General features: G+C 39.4%; 2 protein-coding genes across 5 annotated transcripts in view; both read right to left on the reverse strand.

Moving 5' to 3' along the window:
- Nucleotides 1-1,128: 1,128 nt before the first annotated feature.
- LOC135333844 (uncharacterized) overlaps nucleotides 1,129-21,856 on the reverse strand; it is a 47,824-nt gene continuing 27,096 nt past the window's right edge. For 3 of the 4 annotated variants that reach the window (XR_010394101.1, XM_064528847.1, XM_064528846.1), the window contains one exon: nucleotides 11,196-15,061. Coding sequence is in view for 3 of the 4 variants with exons in the window: in XM_064528847.1 (XP_064384917.1) it covers nucleotides 11,341-13,218 (1,878 nt within the window). In the remaining variant the exon portion in view is untranslated. Of the gene's footprint in view, nucleotides 4,330-4,464; nucleotides 4,559-5,784; nucleotides 5,919-6,158; nucleotides 6,741-8,382; nucleotides 8,474-9,437; nucleotides 9,520-10,389; nucleotides 15,062-21,856 lie in introns of those variants that run through there. The other variant, XM_064528851.1, reaches the window with a different exon arrangement.
- LOC135333849 (uncharacterized) lies at nucleotides 11,196-21,853 on the reverse strand. Its single transcript, XM_064528861.1, has one exon. The coding sequence runs from the start codon at nucleotides 20,341-20,343 to the stop codon at nucleotides 18,532-18,534; it is 1,812 nt and encodes a 603-aa protein (XP_064384931.1). The 5' UTR covers nucleotides 20,344-21,853; the 3' UTR covers nucleotides 11,196-18,531.

Consider the following 21,856-nt stretch of genomic DNA (forward strand, 5'->3'; position numbering starts at 1 on the left):
TTCGAGTAAGGTTCAAGCTTCTTAGCTTTCAATAACCTTTCATGGCTTTTATTGGACAACAAAGTAACCTCAAAATCAAAACTAGTAACTTGTTGTGTGAAGACTATATCCATGCTGTAAACGCAGTGCTATGGAATCCAGGTAAGCAGTCACAAACAAATACACTAGAGCACTGAAGTGCTAACCCTCGGCTGTTGACATGAATAAATAGATCAGTGTTCAGTTATACTGAAGCAACGAACTACAATTCTACTTTCAATAGAGACTATGCAGTAAAGGATCACTTTAGCTGCAAATATGTAGTTAGTGACCATGCTTTGTTTTCGCTCTAGTGTTATAGAGAGGAATTATGCAACGGTGCGCATGAGCAAGCGAGGTATACGGTAGTGTACTTTGTCTTCGTGGCTTTGTACATACCGTATGTTTTGTATGGTGGAAATTTTCGTAGATTTCGTATTGAGAGCACCATACGAAAATTAAAACTACGAAATTATTCTACTGCAATACATCACTATCCTGAGCTGAACCAATAAAAATACGAAATATTTAAATGGATTGTTTGTACGAAAATTTCCACCAAGGAAAATGACCCGTTATACGGTATAATTGTATGTTTTATAAATTGTGGATTGGGCTATCCTCATTCCCAGGCTAATTTTTCTCTAGAAAAACGGGGGTGGTGATGAGGTAGTTGGGCGTGGCCTGACCTTCCGCTAGGACGGGAAGGTCAGGTTGCAAGCTTATCTGAGATTTGTTCTGGGGAAGTGTAACCAACCATATGAAAAATACTGCAATCTGATAGGGCGCCCTATATAGTGGCGGCAGAACAAATTCAAGATAAGCTTGCAACTCGACCTCCCGTCCTAACGGAAGGTCGGGCCACGCCAAACTAGTGATGAGGCTTACCCCGCTATATATAGGATTGGAGTGCTATACACTGTGCAACTATTGAGCCCTGTGGCGACAGGTGGCATTGTGGGCATGTGGCTACCAGGCTTCAATGTGACCACAACACCAATAATTCCCACCATTGCAAGTACAGTACATAGCACCTTTCACTTCTGAATTTGCCTCAAGGAAGAGAGAGGGGTGGATTACTATACTATAGATATATAAATAGATACACAATTCAAACATTTAACAATAGCTAATCTCCAATATACATTACATGTACACGTAATACAAACCAACACAATTAAGCTAGTATATATATAGCTATCGGCGTCTTTTATTATCACTATACCCAGTCATTGGATCTCTGAGTCAGAATCACTCTCAAATTGAACATCTAGATCTTCAAAATCCCGATTGTGATTAACATCCTTCTCGTAAACTTCTTCAATGAATTTTCTTAAATTGCAATCTTCCTCACGCTGACGATACTGATATCTCTTTGCTGCTACTATGACAACTACAACACCTGCGACTGAAATAACAATGTTCACCAGGAAATAAACCAGTCCAACAAAAGGGGAGTTCCGCCAAATACTAAAAGGTAAAAGAATTCCAAGAACACCGATCAATTGAAATAGCCCTTTAATGGCAAAGAAAATTCCAATGAGAAATCCTTTCATAGAGTGAGGGCTTTGAGCACAGATGAATTCAAACACTCCACCATAGATAAAGACATAGGCCACAGCAACAAGGACTTGCTGAATAATGAGAATGTATGGGGAGATATTAAGGGAGGGAGCACCAACAAAACTACGAAATGGGTAATTTACATCATCATCATATATATATACAAAATGTCCAGGAGCAAACATTGAAATAGTAGCATTATAGCTGCTATGGAGGTGACCAAACGTCTCAACAAACAGCGAGCAAAACAGACTAACAGTGATAAGACAAAGACCAATTCCAATTCGCCTCAGAATACCAGGGAAGTACTTCTGAAACAGAGGATGAATAAACTTGAGAAAAATAGGAACAAAAACAACAAGAATTTGAAAGACGGGGTACAGAGTCCCACCATTAGGGTCAAAAATGTTGCTTATATCACTATAATCAGGTGGCCAAACAGAAGTCTTCAGCTTCATGTGATCTTCAAGTATACTGAGAAAAGGTGCTGCAGCAATATCAGCCGTAAAAAATGGTCCTACTGAAAATAAAAGGATATAAAAATTCCAAAAAACGACTTCACATTCTCCACCTGCTCGGTAGTGAATGGTCCTCCATATTTATCCTTGCCTAGATCCAGTCCAGTGGGTATGTTATCCTCCCAGAATGTAAAGGCACTGCGTTGAATAGGAATCTTGTTTCTTCTTGCAAAGCTGACAACTCTTGCAACTTTTTTGTAAGGATTACCAATACCAGTGTCAATAACAAACCACCTGCGCTTAGCAACACAGAATGTTACTGGTACACAAATCAGCTCAACTAACATGACAAGTCCAAAAATAGAAAGGCTTAATAAACCAGAGGCATTAGCTGAACTCCATACCAGTTTTCCAAAGCTTATTCCAATATAGAGTGTGAAGAGAAAAAGTCCAAGTACACCCATCCCTAACCCGAAAATAGCCCATAGAGCTATGTAGGATGCGTCACTTTCAAACCTAAGTCTAGATAATATTAGTGGCAAAACAATGGCATTCACAATGACACCGATAACAATAGAAGTCAAGAGTCCACACCACGTGGTACAAACACCACATCTCACAACTTTATATCTGCCATATCGAACATCTGCCAAGTATCCGGCTAGAGGATAGAAGAGGAGCCAGAAAGCAAATACAGCATATATACCACTATCTATCATCTCACTGTTTAATGCTGGTAAGGATGTAGGGTCTACCAGGCCCATAAATAGGTAAGTGTGAATAAGAAATAATTTTCAGGGTTCAGAAAACCACCATATATGAAAGACATTAAGGCAGTCCAAATAAGAATCATTATTGCAGCCTTTGACTTGATTAGCACACTTTCCTTGTTGCCATATTTCCCGTGATTTCTTGTCACGAGTGGTGTGGCTTCAGTGGCATTTCTACTGGCATCTGGTGCAGGAGTTTCATGAAGGGAAGCTTGCTCTATAGTTCCTTGCTCAAGACTAGCCATTGCTATTACAGTTAGTGTACTGTATGATAGCTCAGCCTGTAGCTAAATAGTTATTGCTCACTTGCCTATTAAAACATTAACCCTTGTTTATCTAATCTGAAAATCTGTGGCTAGACTAATAGGACAAACATGACACACATGCAGGCAGAAAACAACATTAATTATGCAAATCACTTTACTAAAAACGTTGAGCAACATACATACGATACATACATACATACATGATATACATACATGCAAACACGCAAAAATACCGTACATGCATGTTCTAATTTATCGAACAGCAAAAACTAAAAATTGTCCGGGAACATAGAGCATGAGCAGTGTTCGGAATAGTTAGAATAAACATGCAGCTGCATGCGGCTAATAGAAGAGTGTGTAACTGAATAGTTGCACAAGCTATCTAATCCTTAAACTATCTATCTGCAGCACTCAGTCTCTTACTGGCCGGCTATAAAAAGCTACGTTGCTCATTTTTTCTAACTAAACGTGTCCTAATGGAACTGTGTTGGCTGTATTCAGTGAGGTGTAGGTTAGTGTGGCTTAACTTTTCAATAATGTCCAGATATTTAGTAATATTATAGGAGTGTCCGTTGTATTAGAACAACAAAAATTGCCTAAAAGAGTGTCCGGTGTAATTAGAAGTGTCCGATAAATTAGAAGATATACGGTACATGCATACATACCGTATAGCAGGTATCGAGGGTATAAACTTCGCAGAATGACCGTTATAAAAGTTTTTGCAGATTTAATTTTCGCAGAATAGCAGCTTTCTGCAGCATGCATGCTTGTGTAACATTGTGACAATGTATTATACTATTGAACTACTAAACGTTAGATTAGTTAATATACGGCATGATGTAATAAGTGTTCTGGGCATGTCACGTATGATTGAAAGTGATAGAAAGAGTTGAGTTTGTTACACATTCGTGGGACGGGGTATATAAACGTTCGCAGTAGATGCTTAATCAGCGAAAACCACAAACATTTATATCCTCGAAAATACCCGCTATATACGGTACATACAAACATAAACCGAAAAATGTATGATTCTATTCTTCACCAATAGTATGGCGTCATGCAGGTATTCTGCTACGTAACGATTATGACATACTCCTAGGTTATGTGTTTTAGTGAGCTCACTATTAGTCCTACAGCCATAAGCTACACACAGCTTCTCCGGTTTATTTCCTGGTGAACATTGTGATCTCAGTCGCAGGTGTTGTGGTGTTCATAGTAGCAGCAAAGAGGTATACCAATAGTAGAAAGTGAAAACTAAATGAATGTGTGCGTGCATGGGGCATGTGATGCATAGATAAGGGTATACTATACTAATGAACATGATGCAAAAGATATAGAAAGTATACACATTGAATCCACATAGTTTCAGGTTCAGCTCACACAAGTCACCTGAAAGTGTTTAGTCTCCATGGAGTGGCGACCTTCTTGCACTGAATGAGGGCATTGATGGTGGAGCTCTTGCCAACATTGGGGTACCATGCACCTGTAACAATGGAACTAGAGCACTGAAGTGCTTGCTAATTAATCCTTGGCTGTTTTACGTCTCACAACCAAGCAGGTAATAATACGGTGAAAGCTATGAGAAGGCTTTGAAAACGGTAGTGGTGCATGGTCAGACATACACTATATATAGGATTATAGGATCACAGCAGAAAGAAGTCAACAAATAAGGCACCTGAAATGCACTCTGAGAGTCCTAGACCGTTATTTGGATCACAGCAGCTAGAGCAGGCCTGAAGTGTTAAAAGTAGGACACCATGCAAGCTGACATACAGCTAGTGGGATCAGCAAAGAAACCTGGAGTCCTTTCCCATGAAAATAAATAATTACGTATCCACGTGGCTGTAATAGTGCCTCGAATAAATTACAAACAGACAGACAAACAAACAAACAAACCAACGGACTACTATATATACCCGTGACTGTCCACACACTCCTCAGGTAACCAACAGACTACTATACCCCTGACCGCCCACGTGCCTCATATTAGATCTGCACAGTGGTAGGTGGCCGCAACATTTCTGAATGATAGCATGCCTGCATGGCATACAAGTATATCTGCACCACTCCTGGCAGTGCTATACACTATGCTTTAAAAATTGTGGATTGGGCTAGCCTATGCTTTAAAAATTGTGGATTGGGCTAGCCTCAGGCCAATTTTTCTCCAGAACAACCGGGATAGTGTAATGAGGCTATATAAGGATTGAATGTGCCATGCAGTACAGCTTGTGGTGACAGGTGGTATTGTGGTCATGTCTTCAATGTGACCACAAAGCCAATATTGCTAATACATGTACACACAGATATCATTATGTTCTTGTGGTAATCACAGGGAAACTCGACTAAAAGCTAACATTAATGGCTGCTGCATCAGTAAAAAGCTTACAGCTCTTTTTCTCACTCTTGCAGCTATATACCAATAGCTATAGTGTTCTTGTGCAAAGCTAACTACTCTATAAGAACACTCCATAGACAAGTTTTGTTATATACGCACTCTTCTGAAAAGGCTGCAATAACATTTATAGGCATAACTCGAGAACAAAGCATTATTTTGCAAATCCACGAATTAAAATCCTGTTACAGTAGCAGTCTACATGCACATGCAGCAGACACACACACAGGCACAAAGGCAAACATGCAAACACACTACCGTATACCGTATCCACATTCCTATGTTAAATGTATACATTATTTTAATGATATGCTTACAGCCATAAGCTCCACACAGCTCCTCAGCATATAAGGTGGTCGAGTAGGGTCCTCCCCTTCCTGGGTGTGGTATAGTCTGATTCCATAGGTATCCTCGAGGACAAGCCGTGGGATTCGTGAGGCCACAAGGGACACTGGGGGAATGTGATCTCTCATTTGGGTAAGAGTCATTTTGGAGGTTACAAAGGTGGGGGAGAGGAGAACACACATGGGGGAAACCTCTCACTCATTAAGGGGTCGAATTTGATTATGTGTGTGTACGTGTGGAGTAGGGAGTATATTATAGGGGATGGTAATTAATAAGAATGTAAAAGGATAAAACACATAAAAAGTACACCGTACACATAATTAATTCATAATTTCACTCAGCTCACCTAAAAGTGTTTCGTCCTCCCTCAGAGTGGCAGGCAGACACTGGGACCTTCATGCACTGAATGAGGGCATTGATGGTGGAGCTTTTTCCAACATTGGGGAACTCCATGGCCTGTTGCCAATACATTTCAGATGTGCAGAGTGCATGTACGTCAAAATGACAGTATCTGCCCAGCGCTATATGATGGCAATAATTATCATAACTTGTATCCTAGCTTGAGGCTTTGTGCTGTGCTTTTAAAAATCAAACTAGGCTGGCCTATAGCTCCCAGGTGACGAGGTTATATATACACAGAGAAAAAAGACGTGCTGATTTAGCACAGTTTGAATGTCTCCAGTTTTAGCACGTTCGCACATGTGATAAACAACCTGATGTGCTAAACTGGCACATGTCTAATGTGTTGAAACATCTGTGCTGATTGTAAATCAATTATTTCACATCAATTCAGTATTAAAATTGTATCTAAACAAACGATAAGGATATACAAAAGTGAAAGGTTTCTTTTAACATATAGTTAAGCATAACAAGTCTGCACTCAGTTCACTGCAATTGCAAGATACTGCCTTTGACTTCTCAGCATCACCTGCATGCGTGAAGTAGAAAAAATATGTCACATAAAAGCCAGTAGAATTATAACCAAGTATAAGAATAATTAAGTGCATATAGACATAACATCAGTCATAGCATGAACAAAGTATGCATTGCGATGAAACTTATAATTATTATGGGGCGAAATAAGAAAAGTATTTGCTGTGATTCATGACAAATGCCGAGTGCATGAAAAAGTACACGAGCCAAAAGAAAAGAATTCTAGCTACAGAAAGAGTCATATAACACAGGTAAGACCAAGAGGAAGAGTACACAACTCCAATAGTCTGTACACAAGAGGCAAACTCACTATTGCATGTAACCACAGTCACTTGAGATACAAAAATAATAATAACAATGCTGATAAGGAATAAAATTAGTGGTAATCATCACTAATGTTTATTCATCCATTCATCGCAGATTAATTTTAAGATTTACAGTTTATACAACAGCATGTGGTTGTGACGTAGGTTAGACAGAATGCTTACTATGGTTAGTGGAGTTGCGTACTCTTCCTAATGAACTCTTAGTAAGACATTATAGTCGTTTTTACGCACAATTAAGTTTGCGAGACTATGATAATGCAAATGAGTTCTTGTTGTGCTATTATAGAGCAGCATCAATATTCGGGCCCATCAATTATCTCGTACAGAGAGCAGATTGAGAAGTTGTCTTCCACTGACAATACTCGTTGTAAGGGCTAAACAACAAATATAATCCACTACAAGCCTTCCCTTAATTGTCAGAAAAGAGCTGCATATAAAGCTTAATCCGAAACGATATAAAAGTTTAATTAAACTGCGTTGTCTTATAAATTATTATATCAATAGATCATTATTATTATTATTATTATTATATCAATATAACTGTTAGCTTAAGAGGAACAGCTACAGCTGCAAGGCCGGGCAGACAATGTGCTACCAGGTGGCAGTATAGATTTGCATTAATTAGGAGGGTGTGTGGCAATCGAAAATCGTTTTGCGCACAAGGAAATTTGGGATTTCCGTAGCAGCAATTTTTATCAATGAACTTACAAAGTGGTAAATATAAAGTCCCTGTTCCGTTTACGTGCATAATACACTGATACAGCGCAAATTAAACGCTAAAAAGGACGCTCAAGATAAGAGCTTTTTTCTGTTGTTAAAATTACTTTGGCCATGCACCCATGCAGCTATAGAAATTTTGCAGCTTGCTAGCTTTGTATTATAGCTACATGTAAGTTAGCTATAGCAATTATGCTAAGATTAAAATAGTGCAGTGAATGGTGCGTTCTATTTCTTTATTAGATCTATGTAGACTATAGGCTTATAGCTAAGCATAATTTAGCTGGGTATAACCATATTATGTTACTAAAGGATTGTCGCTTTGTATTCAAAAACATAGCAAACCGCATTTGTAAAGTGAAATGGTATAATTATAGCAACGGTACAGTAAAATACGCTTTTAATACAGTATCAAAATGGAAACACTTTAAACGTACTATACGTAAACGGAATGGGATATTGAGCGCTGTATACGTATATAGACAGATAACTAAGTCAGATAAGTATGGTATACTGTTGCAATTGTTTTTTTGGGCAAAACCACTATACCATTAAATTAACATTGTGGCAATACAGCAGCATAATAATACATACCTCCAATTGTGTCGATACTTTACAGTGGTCTGGTCATACAAGGGTGTCCAGTATAATGCTCTCTCCAACAAGTGTCACTTTCAACATCATCCTGCAATATATTTTTTCACATCAATTCTTACAAAAATAATTATAGTACCTTCAAAAAAGTACGACCACCATTTTGAAAGAACTTTAGACGTGAGAGGGAATTAGCTGTATTGTTGCGAATGGCGTGGTTTCCCTCTGGGCAGTTGGCGTCTCACAACTATAATGTACACGTGAAAAGCAGTAGATCTAGTATGTACAATAATTATAAATCAAAAAAACATAGCATCAAGTATGTACAGCATATAGCTAGATAACTAGTCTAGCTACGATACTCGAGGTGACTAGGATTGTCTCTTTGTTTGTTTTTTTGCAAAACGTATACTTGCAACGTGCAACGGTAAATTGCAACGCTTTTAATACAGTGTAAACGTACTGGTGTACTACATAAATGGAACTTATATTGACCGCTTACTGCATGCATCTATACAATAATAGTGCAACGTACGCTATGACAAGTACAGTCGAAAACGGCAGTGGTTCTTGGTCAGACATGCATGCAATGGAACTAACGAATAGCTATTATATAGCACTCTGGACATTCACCGGGACCAGAGTATAGTCTCACAGTAAAGAAGCCAGAACTCAAGCATGGCTGTATAGTGCGCATTTGATGTATCAAGCTTTAAAATGAAACTGTATTTAGCTAGCTTCAATGCATGTGTGTATACAAGATTTAATTTATACTTCTTAGCTTTTACGCAACTAAGCTTTTTACCATTTGAAAATCTGTCCAAACAAATAACTTTTTTGGCACTTATAATATTATTTAGAGTGGTGCTTAGCAACTATAGTGTAGCTGTTTCCACGAGGCTATCAGATCAGTTGTGCATGTAGCCTTGAATTAAGGATGCGTTATTTCTAATTATGTAAGCGCTAGCAACTTGGCGCTTAATTGGATAATTTGTTTTGTGAATTTGGCCCTTCAATTAGAGTGGCGCTGTAATTAGAAGAAGTAAATAACTCACTTATTGCGTGCTATGAAACTTGGGCAATATAGGCTTCAATTGGTCTCCACTTTGTTTGAGCCCTTTTACTTGCTTGTCCTTCCTGCATATTATATTGTAGAGTTATTACAGGGTGTCATACAGGATTTTAAAGTAGAGGGGGAAAATATAAGGCATTCTTTTAAGCTAAAAAAAGTCAACTGCATGTTATTTCAATACCCTCGTTAGTATACAGGCTATGGACACTCAGTCATACAACATTACTAATACCTGAATGCAAATTTTAGGGGGAGGGGGAGCGGAGCCAGAGGGAAATACTCCCCCTGTGTACTGTATGACACCCTGGTACAATAATTATTATACAATAGCTGTGCAAATACATTGTACAGATGCTCCCCTGTGTAATGTAAGACACCCTGGTATAATAATTATTATACAATAGCTGTGCAAATACATTGTACAGATACTCCCCCTGGCCTGTGTACTGTATGACACCTGGTACAATAATTATTATATTATACAATAGCTGTGCAAATACATTGTACAGATGCTCCCCTGTGTAATGTAAGACACCCTGGTATAATAATTATTATACAATAGCTGTGCAAATACATTGTACAGATACTCCCCCTGGCCTGTGTACTGTATGACACCTGGTACAATAATTATTATATTATACAATAGCTGTGCAAATACATTGTACAGATGCTCCCCTGTGTAATGTAAGACACCCTGGTATAATAATTATTATACAATAGCTGTGCAACTACATTGTACAGATACTCCCCCTGGCCTGTGTACTGTATGACACCTGGTACAATAATTATTATATTATACAATAGCTGTGCAAATACATTGTACAGATGCTCCCCTGTGTAATGTAAGACACCCTGGTACAATAATTATTATATACAATAGCTGTGCAAATACAATTGTACAGCATTGTTCAGCATGCATGTTGAGGGAAACTTACCTAGTTCCACAGTTTTGTCAAACAGCTCTCAAACCATGTCTAAACTCAACTTCTTTTCTTCTTTGCAAGAACAGCAAATTAAACCTGTTTCAGCACACCCATTACATTTAGCACAGTCCATTTAGCACATTAATCGAACATCAAAATTACAAGCCATGAAAAAGCACACTAATACAACACGTAGGCTGTGCTATATGCCTACAAAACAGCACATGTAGTGTGCTGAATCACTGTTTAGCACACCACAGTGCTAATATAGCATACGCTCAGGGTCTAAAACAGCACACCTCTTTTCTCTGTGTAGGGTTGGGCATGATTTGGAGTGCCACAGCAATTATATTGAGCACTGTGGGGACTGGTGCATGGCATTTAGTCTCAAGTCCAGGCCGCACTTTTGTCTGGTCCAATTCCTATGTGAACTCGTTAGAAGTCCAGACATTTCTTGGACTGGTAATTAATCACACAGGACATCTACCTACGCACACGATCGGGCATGAATATAATCAATCCAAGTACAGAAATAGGATCGATAAATTAATTGCCAATTGTGGGCGTGCACGTCCTGCATGTGCGGTTAATTATCGGTCCAAGAAATTCCTGGACTTCTAACACGAGTTTCACATAGGACCTTGACTCTCTGACCAGACTATCTCCCCTAAGGAGGCCTCCAGACTAGGTGGCATTGTGGTCCTAATTATAGAACCTGGCCATCAGGCTTCAATGTGACCACAATGCCAACAATTCCCACACATGGTAGAACCCAATGAAAGCATGCAATTATTAAGTACACTAGAATCACTACTGAATGTTTGCCTCAAGGTAGAGGGTAAATCACTACTATACTATAGACACAACATAAATATACGTTATACACGTAATATAAACTAACGCAACTATACGTATAATTCTATCCGCATACTGTTATTTTCACTACACTTGATATACATGCATTCATTGGGTGTCTGAGTCAGAATCGCTCTCAAAGTGAACATCTAAATCTTCGAAGTCACGATTATGACTCACATCTTTCTCGTAAAAATCTTCAATGTATTTTCTTACATTACAAAGTTCATCACGTTGTCGATACTGATACCTCTTTGCTGCTACTACGAAAACCACAACACCTGCGACTGAGATCACAATGTTCATCAGGAAATAAACCAGTCCAGCTCGAGGGGAGTCTTGCCAGATACTAAACGGTAGAAGAATTCCAAGAATACCAATCAACTGAAATAGTCCTTTAATGGCAAAAAAAATTCCAATGAGAAATCCTTTCATAGAGTGAGGGCTTTGAGCACATATGAATTCAAACACTCCACCATAGATAAATACATAGGCCACAGCAATAAGGACTTGCTGAATAAAGAGAAAGTATGGGGAGACATTAAGGGAGAGAGTAGGATCAAATTCATTGTAATAATTATTTTGTCCAGGAGCAAACACTGAAGTAGCATTGCGGCCGCTAGGGAGAAGGTGACCAATTGTATCAACAAACAGTGAGCAAAACAGACTGACAGTTATGAGACAAAGACCAATTCCAATTCGCCTCAAAATACCAGGGAAGTATTTTTGAAAAAGAGGATGAATAAATTTGAGAAAAATAGGAACAAAAAGAATAATAAAGACGGGGTACAGAGTGCCACCATTAGTGAATATAGAGTCAACAATGTTGCTTACACTAATATCAGGTGGCCAAATGTTAGGCTCTGCTTTCATGTGATCTTTCAGTATACTGAGAAATGGCGCTGCAGCAATATCAGCCGTAAAGAATGGTCCAATTGAAAATAAAAGGACAACGATTCCAAAAAATGATTTCACATTCTCCACCTGCTCGGTAGTGAATGGTCCTCCATACTTGTCCTTGCCTAGATCCAGTCCAGTGGGTATGTTATCCTCCCAGAATGTAAAGGCACTGCGTTGAATAGGAATCTTGTTTCTTCTTGCAAAGTTGACAACTTTTGCAACCTCTTTGTAAGGATTATCAATGCCAGTGTCAATAACAAACCACCTGCGCTTAGCAACACAGAAAGTTGCAGGTAAACAAATAAGCTCAACTAATACGACAAGTAGAAATAGGGAAAGGTTTAAGAAATTAGTGGCATAAGCTGCACTCCATACAAGTTTTCCAACGCTTATTCCAATATATAGTGTGAAGAGAAACCAGTGAACGAAGAGAAAGCTGTCTCTAGAAGGAGAATCATTTAATTGTTCAACCCCAAACTGAATAACATTGGCTAAAAATGCAGCAAATGCAATCAAGAAGGAGATAATTAGAAAAAGTCCAAGTATACCAATCACTACTACAAGTGATAAAAATATGGAATCAAAGGAATCAATAGTTGTAGTAAACATAATTGGTAAAATAATGGCGTTCACAATACCACCGATAAGAACAAAAGTCAAGAGTCCACACCACGTGGTACACACACCACACCTCACAACTTTATATCTGCCATATCGAACATCTGCCAAGTATCCAGCTAGAGGATAGAAGAGAAGCCAGAAAGCAAATACAGCATATATGCAACTATCTACCATCTCACTGGTAAATATTGGTGAGAAAAATATAGGTATTTTCATCAATAGGTTAGTGAATAAGAAATAATTTTCAGGATTCAGCAAGAAACCATATATGAAAGACATTAATGCAGTCCAACAGAGAATCATTATTGCAGCCTTTGACTTGATTAGTACACTTTTCTTGTTGCCATATTTCCTGTGATTACTTGTCACGAGTGGTGTTGCTTCAGTGGCATCTCTGCTAGCATCTGGTGCAGGAGTTTCATGAAGGGAAGCTTGCTCTATAGTTCCTTGCTCACAACTAGCCATTGTTCTTATAGTGAGTCGGATAGCTATCTAAAGAAATGCCCAGTTATTGCTCACTGCATGAACAAGTAAAAGCTAATAATTCAATAAAAATTATTGTGGCAAGAATAATAGAATTATAGAGGAGCCCTACAACATGCACCCAGAAAACACCAAATCATTACCCTGCCCACGCAGCAGGGGTAGAGTAGAGTAAATGATGTGTGTGGACACAAAAATGAGCAAACTAGACACTTTCATTGGACTGCTTTATTGATTCACGTCATTATCCCGATTCACGATCATTCTCCATAATGATAATAATAAAAATTATTATTATAATATAAGGACATTACAGTAAAAAGTTATTGTATCCGTTTTGCCGCTGTGGATCCGATGTTATCCAAAGCCCCCAGATACTGGGGGGATATTAGCGCATGCGCAAGCAGTCGATACCAGGCCCACTTCCCTAAGTGAAGTGGGAAGTGCGGCCTGGGATCGAGGCTACCCACTGCCCGGATGTTATTTGTCTAGTAGAAACATGGTTGTGTAGTATAGATAATGAGTTGCACATTCCTAACTACAATGTTATTAGATTAGATAGAACAGGAATGCTATGAAATTCACAATATATAGCATTCGTTTAGTATTTTACTTTCAGGACCTCGTGGTCTTGAATTTGGGCTTGTCACTTTAATCAGAGATCACCTCAAATTATGTCTTGGTGTCTTTTATCGTCCACCGTCCTCAAGATATTCTATTTTTGATACTTTCTCAGACGCATTACTTACTTACTATAAATCAGTCTTGTCTATCGGATTTAAGTGACTTCAAGTTAGTTTCTATCCTTCACATTACATGTATGCACACTTGTTAAAATGTTTGTGTAACTTTTCGTTATCACAAATTGTCACTCGTTTTTCGGGCACAGTCCACTCATCGACCATTGATTTGGTGCTTGTTTCAAGGCTGAACAGTGTAGAGAACTCTACTTCCATACCTGAACTGGCCAATTCAGGTTTATTCCTCGTTCTGAAAAAAGACTGTCCACTCAAAGAAAGAGTTATCAGAAAACAATAGGGCCGTAGATAGCTTAGGTTTTCTGGGGTGGTAACATAACAGCAGACACAATTTACTAAAAAAAAAAAAGGTAAACTCATATCCTACGAGTATAGCTGTTTATGACAACTTGTAACTTGTTGTGGCACCAACTTAGCTATTCATGGAGCAAGAAAAGCTCTGCCTAAAAAAAAGGTAATAGCTTTTTCCAGCAGGCTAGCTGCATGCATGCGAAAAAATGGTTTGGAATGACCCATTCTTGAATTGCAAAATTGCACCCAAATGCAATTCAAGTAACCAAAAATGGGTCATTTCTTTTTTTTACAGTGCAACTTTGTTCACCTTACGTAATTATAGCAGCACGCTAAATATAGACCAAGTCCTGTATGTACTTTGGCTGATCGAACACTTTTTATATATACGCGTACGCTAGAATATAAATTAAGCGTAAGCCTGTAAGACCATGCCCCAATTCGCGTACGTAGAGTACAGAAAACTTTTATCACTCCCTTCCCCTTCAGAGCTTCCATAAAAGCCTCTGGAGTACCACTTTTGGACCTCAGTGTCACCAGAGCGCTGTGCTCAAGGCCAAGTTGGACCAGTCTCTTTGCCTGGGCTGCAGTAATGCTTGGCTTCCCCAGAGACCTGATGAGGGCATCAAATCGGTGGAACCTCTACTTTTGTGAGGTCCATAGCTCCATCTGCTTCTTAGCAGACCGAATAGGGAGGTTGGGGAGGCAGCTGATCAGTGCATGGTGTGTCATAACTGCCTCCATCGCCAGGACATCTGGAAATGCCCTATGAGCTCCTGTGCATGAGTATGATCATAATATAACACAGTTTGCCAACCTTCCAGACAAGTTCTATCGTGTGTAAGTATAGGTCCTACATCCCAAGTTTTTTTGCCAGCAAGGTGACTGTCCCCATTTTTCTTCATCTGGACAATACATGTGCATGTACAGTGAATAATTATGTAGTGGCCCCGGGTTAGGTATATAGAATCCATCATAGGAACCAACCCATTTTTTGTCATCACCCCTGTTCACAACATTTTTTCGTACCTGACCACAGGACCATTCTGCTAACTTGGTGGCATGGATCTCCAGCTTCTGAAGGATGCGATGCCATTGTGTGATGGAACATGGTGGAAGACCCAACCAGCCATTCAACTGAACGTATCAACGTGCAGGTGGCCATTGAGGAGAAAGGACAACACTGCCATGGATAGTATTGTTGCCATGAACAGCTCAAATCGTGGATAGTACAATGTCCAAAGCACTGAAGAGAAACGCCTCCACTCGACACAAATGAAGACAGTGTATTAACATCAAGAGACAACCAACCTGCTGTGCGACTAATGCTAGTTCAGGAACTTGGACACTCGTGCTGATTGTACCGAGACTGGGGTCTGTTGGCATACTTGCGTTTGTCCCATCTACTACTGAAGGCACTCCTTTGCTACAAATCTGGCTCTGTATTTATGTGAATTGTGTTATTTTGTTATTGTTTGTGTAGCTACCTGATTTTTTTGCAGCTTGTAGTTAATTTAATTGAAGACATTCTCACCAAACCACAATGTTGTTACTTGTGGTTACTACTACCGTAAGACCTCGATTTAAAGCGACACTTTTTTTTAATAATTACGAAGCCAGAGGTCGCTTCTTTTGGAGGTTGAAAAATTATATTGAAGTCCTGGTGTTGCATATTTAGAAGGTCGCATCTAATTAGAGGTAACTTTACAGAGTCCACTTGCCTCGATTTCAGGTCGCTTAAAAACACTATTTTCCAGTGGGTTACAATCGAGGCTAGGGAGTGGCTACATTTACCTCTATTTAGAATGCGACATTAAAAAATAATTGTCAACGCAGCTGTCGCTATTTTTAGAGGTCAGAAAATTGCTGAAGCTCCTGGGTGTCGCACATTTGGAGGGTTGCCTTAAATCGAGGTCTTACGGTATACTAGCGTATGCATTGAAATTGAGTGCAAGTCTCAGATTGCACACGTGATCTAAACGTTGCATTTTTGTGGTTAAGTTATGTCAATTTGTTACTATGTGCGCCCACCCTTAAACGAAAAATTCCCTGGATCAAAGAAATTATCAGAGCAATAACCAATACTTTTTCGGAGATCAAATTAAGCTGGTGATGCTAAAAAGTTCAAAGAAACCTTGTGGTGTCCATGATTCAGAAAAGCAAGAAGAATTTGTTTGACATATTGAATACTCATGATGATAAACTGTTTTGAAACAATAAACATCCTGAATGGTAACACTTGTTCGATCACTACAGAGAATGGCAGGACACCAATTGTAAAGGCCACTGCACTAAACATTTTTTCCATTCTTGTTGCCGTTTGACCTCTGAAATCAAAGGAAATGCAGTGCCAATATATAGCATATTGCACTGTGGTCAGTTCTGTATATGGCATACAAAAATAGAGTGAAGATCCCATCTCCCATCCAATCATAAGACAGTTATGCATTATTATGCTAGACAGCATAACTAGAGCACTAAAGTGCAAACCCTCGGCTGGTGACATGATTATAAAGAAACCAGAAGACTGATATAATGCAGTGCATAATTATAGTGATGTTGTTATCATCATCATGCATGACTTGCACAGCAACTCAGGAGCAATAAAACTAAACCAGACTGGAGGCATGCTGAAACATTTGAGAACAGGTAGTAGTACTATAGATAATATGCACTGTGGATTAGGATCACAGCAAAGAAGCCTGGAGTCTCAGAGAAGTATGGCTCCAGGTCCTAATCCCAGTCAGCTAAAAGCAGGAGCTATAATTCAAGCTTTCTGCTTTAGTGACCCTGTTCCATTGTTCTTGGTATATACAGCTTTCTACTTTAGTGACCCTGTTCCATCATTCTTGGTACAGGATCACTTCAGTTATAAGTAACGCATGTGCAAGTTCTGTTCAAGCTACGTACATTTTGCTCGCTTTTATTAGACAACGAAGCTTTAACACCAAAAGCCAAAGTACTAACTTGTTGTGTGGAAGCTACTCATGCTGTAAACGCAGTGCTAGAACATCCAGGTAAGCAGACCTAGTCACAAGCTTGTTCAAGCTTCTTAGCTTTTGCTCGACAAAGAAGCTTTAACATCAAAATCTGCCACTATTTAAATCAAGATATTGTTGTGTGAAGGCTATCCATGCTGTAAACGCAGTGCTGTGGCATCCAGGTGAGTAGAAAAGCACCAACCGACTACTGAGCTACTATACCTGTGGCCGCCCACGCGCGCCTCGGGTAACAAACCAACAGACTACTATACCCGTGGCCGCCCACGCGCCTCGGGTTAATAATGCATGGCAGTTACTATACAATAATTATTGTAATTCCAGCCACTGAAAAGCAGAGCAAAACTACCATCATTTTTTTCGCATCTACCGTATAGCGCGAAATTTTTAAGGGGCTTAATTTTCGCGGATTTCGTGGGTTAGAATTCTACCACGAAAATTGTTCTTTAATTAGAATTACCTGCTATAACCAAGAATCTTGGGGATTGAGATATCTTAGTCAGTATACTGCAGTGATCCACCCACGCGCAAACAATGGGTATATACCAGGCCCTCTTTTCCCTGGGCTAGCAGTCTATGAAAGTGTCTAGTTCGCTCAACAGCTCATTTTTGTGCCCCCACCAACACACACCGATCATTCTACCCCTGCTGTGTTCTGCGCATGAATGGGGTAACATTCCCAAACAGGGTTTCAAAGAGAGTGGAGGTGGGGGGTGTCCTGGGATTTCCCTTCCAGCCCAAGAGTCCCCCTCTATATAGAAATTTGGGAATTTATATCAAAATATGTTATTATCCGAGAAACATAGCTTTGATTCTTGCTAACTCTCTCACGACTATTTCCGGGAGAGGACTCCTCATTTAAGCATTTCCCCCATTATAATTATATACTACCAGCTAAATATCTTGTATTAAACCCTATGGCACAGTTACACAATTAATCCTCCCTAGAGTGCATGGCAGACCTTCTTGCACTGAATGAGGGCATTAACGGTGGAGCTCTTGCCAACAATGAGGTACAATGGAATAGTATTCTAGACAATAATTATTGTTGACTACCTTGCTATCACTATACTGAAGTTGTCTCAAGGGGAGGAGTAATTTAAAAGGTCACTACTAAATTATAACAATCCTATTTCAACAACAATAATTATTCACCAAACCTAAATATCTCGCTACTACACATGCAGTCATTGGGTCTCTGAGTCAGAATTACTCTCAAAGTGAACATCTAGATCTTAAATTCAAATTCACGATTGTGCATGATTAACATCCTTCTCGTAAACTTCTTTGATGTATTTCCTCACATTACAAAGTTCATCACGTTGCCGATACTGATACCTCTTTGCTGCTATTATAAAAACCACAACACCTGCGACTGAAATAAGAATGTTCACCAGGAAATAAACCAGTCCAGCTCTAGGGGAGGTCTGCCAGAAACTAAACGGCAAAAGAACTCCAAGAACACCAATCAACTGAAAAAGTCCTTTACTAGCAAACAAAATTCCAATGAGAAATCCTTTCATAGAGTGAGGGCTTTGAGAACAGATGAATTCAAACACTCCATCATAGATAAATACATAGGCCACAGCAACAAGGACTTGCTGAATAATGAGAATGAAGGGGCTGAGATGAAGGGTTTGATCAACAAGAGTGTCATTATTTGTTGTGTAGTTAAAATTATAATAAATCTGAGGACCAAACAGTGAGCCAGCACTATGGCCACTAGGGAGAAGGTGACCAACGGTGTCCACAAACAGTGAGCAAAATAGACTAACAGTGATGAGACAAAGACCAATTCCAATTCGCCTCAGAATACCAAGAGAGTACTTTTGAAACAGAGGATAAATAAACTTGAGAAAAATAGGAACAAAAACAACAATAAAAACAGGGTACAGAGTGCCACCATTAGTGAAGATCGAGTAAAAAATGTATTTTACCCTATTATCAGGCATGTAAAAGGGGCCTTCTGCCTCCATATGATTCCTCAGAATACTAAGAAAAGGTGCTGCAGCAATATCAGCCGTAAAGAATGGTCCAATTGAAAGTAAAATGACAACAATTCCAAAAAATGATTTCACATTCTCCACCTGCTCGGTAGTGAATGGTCCTCCATACTTGTCCTTGCCTAGATCTAGTCCAGTGGGTATGTCATCCTCCAAGACTGTAAAGGCATTGCGTTGAATAGGAATCTTGTTTCTTCTTGCAAAGCCGACAACTCTTGCAACCTCTTTGTAAGGATTACCAGTGCCAGTATCAGTAACAAACCACCTGCGCTTAGCAACACAGAATGTTACTGGTACACAAACTAGTACAACTAACAAGACAACTCCAAATAAAAAAAGGCTTATGAGACCAGAGGCATAAGCTGCACTCCATACCAGTTTCCCAAAGCTTATTCCAATATAGAGTGTGAAGAGAAACCAGTGAATGAAAAGAAAGCTGTCTCTAGAAGGTAATTGGTCAACCCCAAACTGAATAACATTGGCTAAAAATCCAGCAAATGCAATCCAAATGGATATAAGCAGAAAAAGTCCAAGTACACCCATCGCTAACCCGAAAAAAGCCCATAGAGCTGTGTAGAAGGCGTCATTTCCACTAGATAATATCAGTGGCCAAGCAATAGCGTTCACAATACCACCGATAACAGTCACAGTCAAGAGTCCACACCATGTGGTAAACACACCACATCTCACAACTTTATATCTGCCATATCGAATATCTGCACAGTATCCGGCTAGAGGATAGAATAGGAGCCAGAAAGCAGTTGCAGCATATGTGCAAGTAACTACAATTATCTCAATAGTCTCCAAACCAAATTGGGGTGTAACAAATACGAACAAGTAAACTTCAGGGTTCAGAAAACTACCATAGATCAACGACATTAAGACAGTCCAACACAGAATCATTATTGCAGCCTTCGACTTGATTAGCACACTTTTCTTTTTGCCTTCATTACTTGTCACGAGTGGTGTGGCTTCAGTGGCATCTCTGCTGGCATCTGGAGCAGGAGTTTTATGAAGGGAAGCTTGCTCTATAGTTCCTTGCTCACAACTAGCCATTGCTCTTACAGTGAGTGTATAGCTACCTAAAGAAATGCCCCAAAACAGCAATAGCCTTTGTTTATCTAATCAGTAGATCAGTGGTAAGAATTATGGAGGAACCCACAAGTTCCACAAGAATATGACAAACATGCACGCAGAAAACACCAATATGCAAATCACTTTTACTAGAGAACATTGAAGGCGAGCGAAGCGAGCATAGATTGATGCACGTAGATCAACCAAACAATTTCCTTTGAGTATAAAGAGCGTAAGTTTTGCTTGATTCAACCGAGCGACGTACGACACATACATACAAACATCGCACAAACATACATACATACTACGCTTCGTTGTATACATATACACAACAATAGCAAGACATAACTATAGAGCACTAAAGTGCTAACCCTCGGCTGGTGACACGATATACCATAGCAGTGATAATATGTATACAGTAGTACAGTGAGTTGGACAGCACAGCAAACTAATAACAGGAACCAAACATCGAAATCTACTACTATTAAAATTACTGCTGCAAGCTACACTGCACTAATGCTTCTCGCCATGCTTTGCTTTTGCTCAAAACTAAGATTATTTTAATTTAGTGTTATAGAGAGGTAATTATGTCTTTGTGCGCATGAGCAAGCGAGGTATACGGTAGTGTGTTTGTGTGTGTGTGTGTCTGTGTAGACTGCTGCAGCTGCTCAAGAATCAATGAAATGCAAGATCTGTATATATATAGATTCAATAGCTAGCGTTCTAGTGCAGAGGTAACTATACTAAGTAGAGTAGCAAAACTCCATGGACAAGTTTTGCTACGCACTTTTCTGAAAAGACTGCAATGGCATTCCAAGTAAGCAAAAAACTCGAGAAAACCAAGCAAGAAAACATAACTAGAAGCATATACTACAGAAACTCTTAGTGCAGCTGTAGCAGTCTGCACAGACACACACACACAAACACACTACCGTATACCTCGCTTGCGACACAAACACATTACGTTTATTGCATGGATGGCATCCACATTAGGCATAACTGGAGAACAAAGCTTTAGCTTGCAAATTCAATTCAATCAAGAACGTGACTAGACGCCTATAACGCTTACTTTTTGTCGCGTTGCAACCGTTGAGCAGTTACGACTGGAATAAGCACACACACACACACACAGTCAGCTTTACCGTATCCCTCATGCGGCTACGCTTTAAGGCATAACTAATAACTTGTTGTGTGGAGGCTATCCATGCATGCAGTAAACGCAGTGCTTATGGCAGCCAGGTGAGCAGATGTCACAACAGACAAACAAACAAACCAACAAACTACTATGGCCGTGGCCGCTCACGCGCCGCGGGTAACAATACTCCCACTTCTGCATGCAGCAAACTTTGCGAGTGCTAATGGCTTGGAAAAAAAAAACAAGATCGCAAAAACCTTTGTTAATCTATATTCAGAGACCTGTTAGAGCTACGTTAACGACTCTATGACATAATCGTCTACAGGTTATGTGTTTTAGTGAGCATACTATTAGTCCACT

The sequence above is a fragment of the Halichondria panicea genome, chromosome 3, assembly GCF_963675165.1.
Source record: "Halichondria panicea chromosome 3, odHalPani1.1, whole genome shotgun sequence".
In the NCBI taxonomy this organism is placed as follows: domain Eukaryota; kingdom Metazoa; phylum Porifera; class Demospongiae; order Suberitida; family Halichondriidae; genus Halichondria; species Halichondria panicea.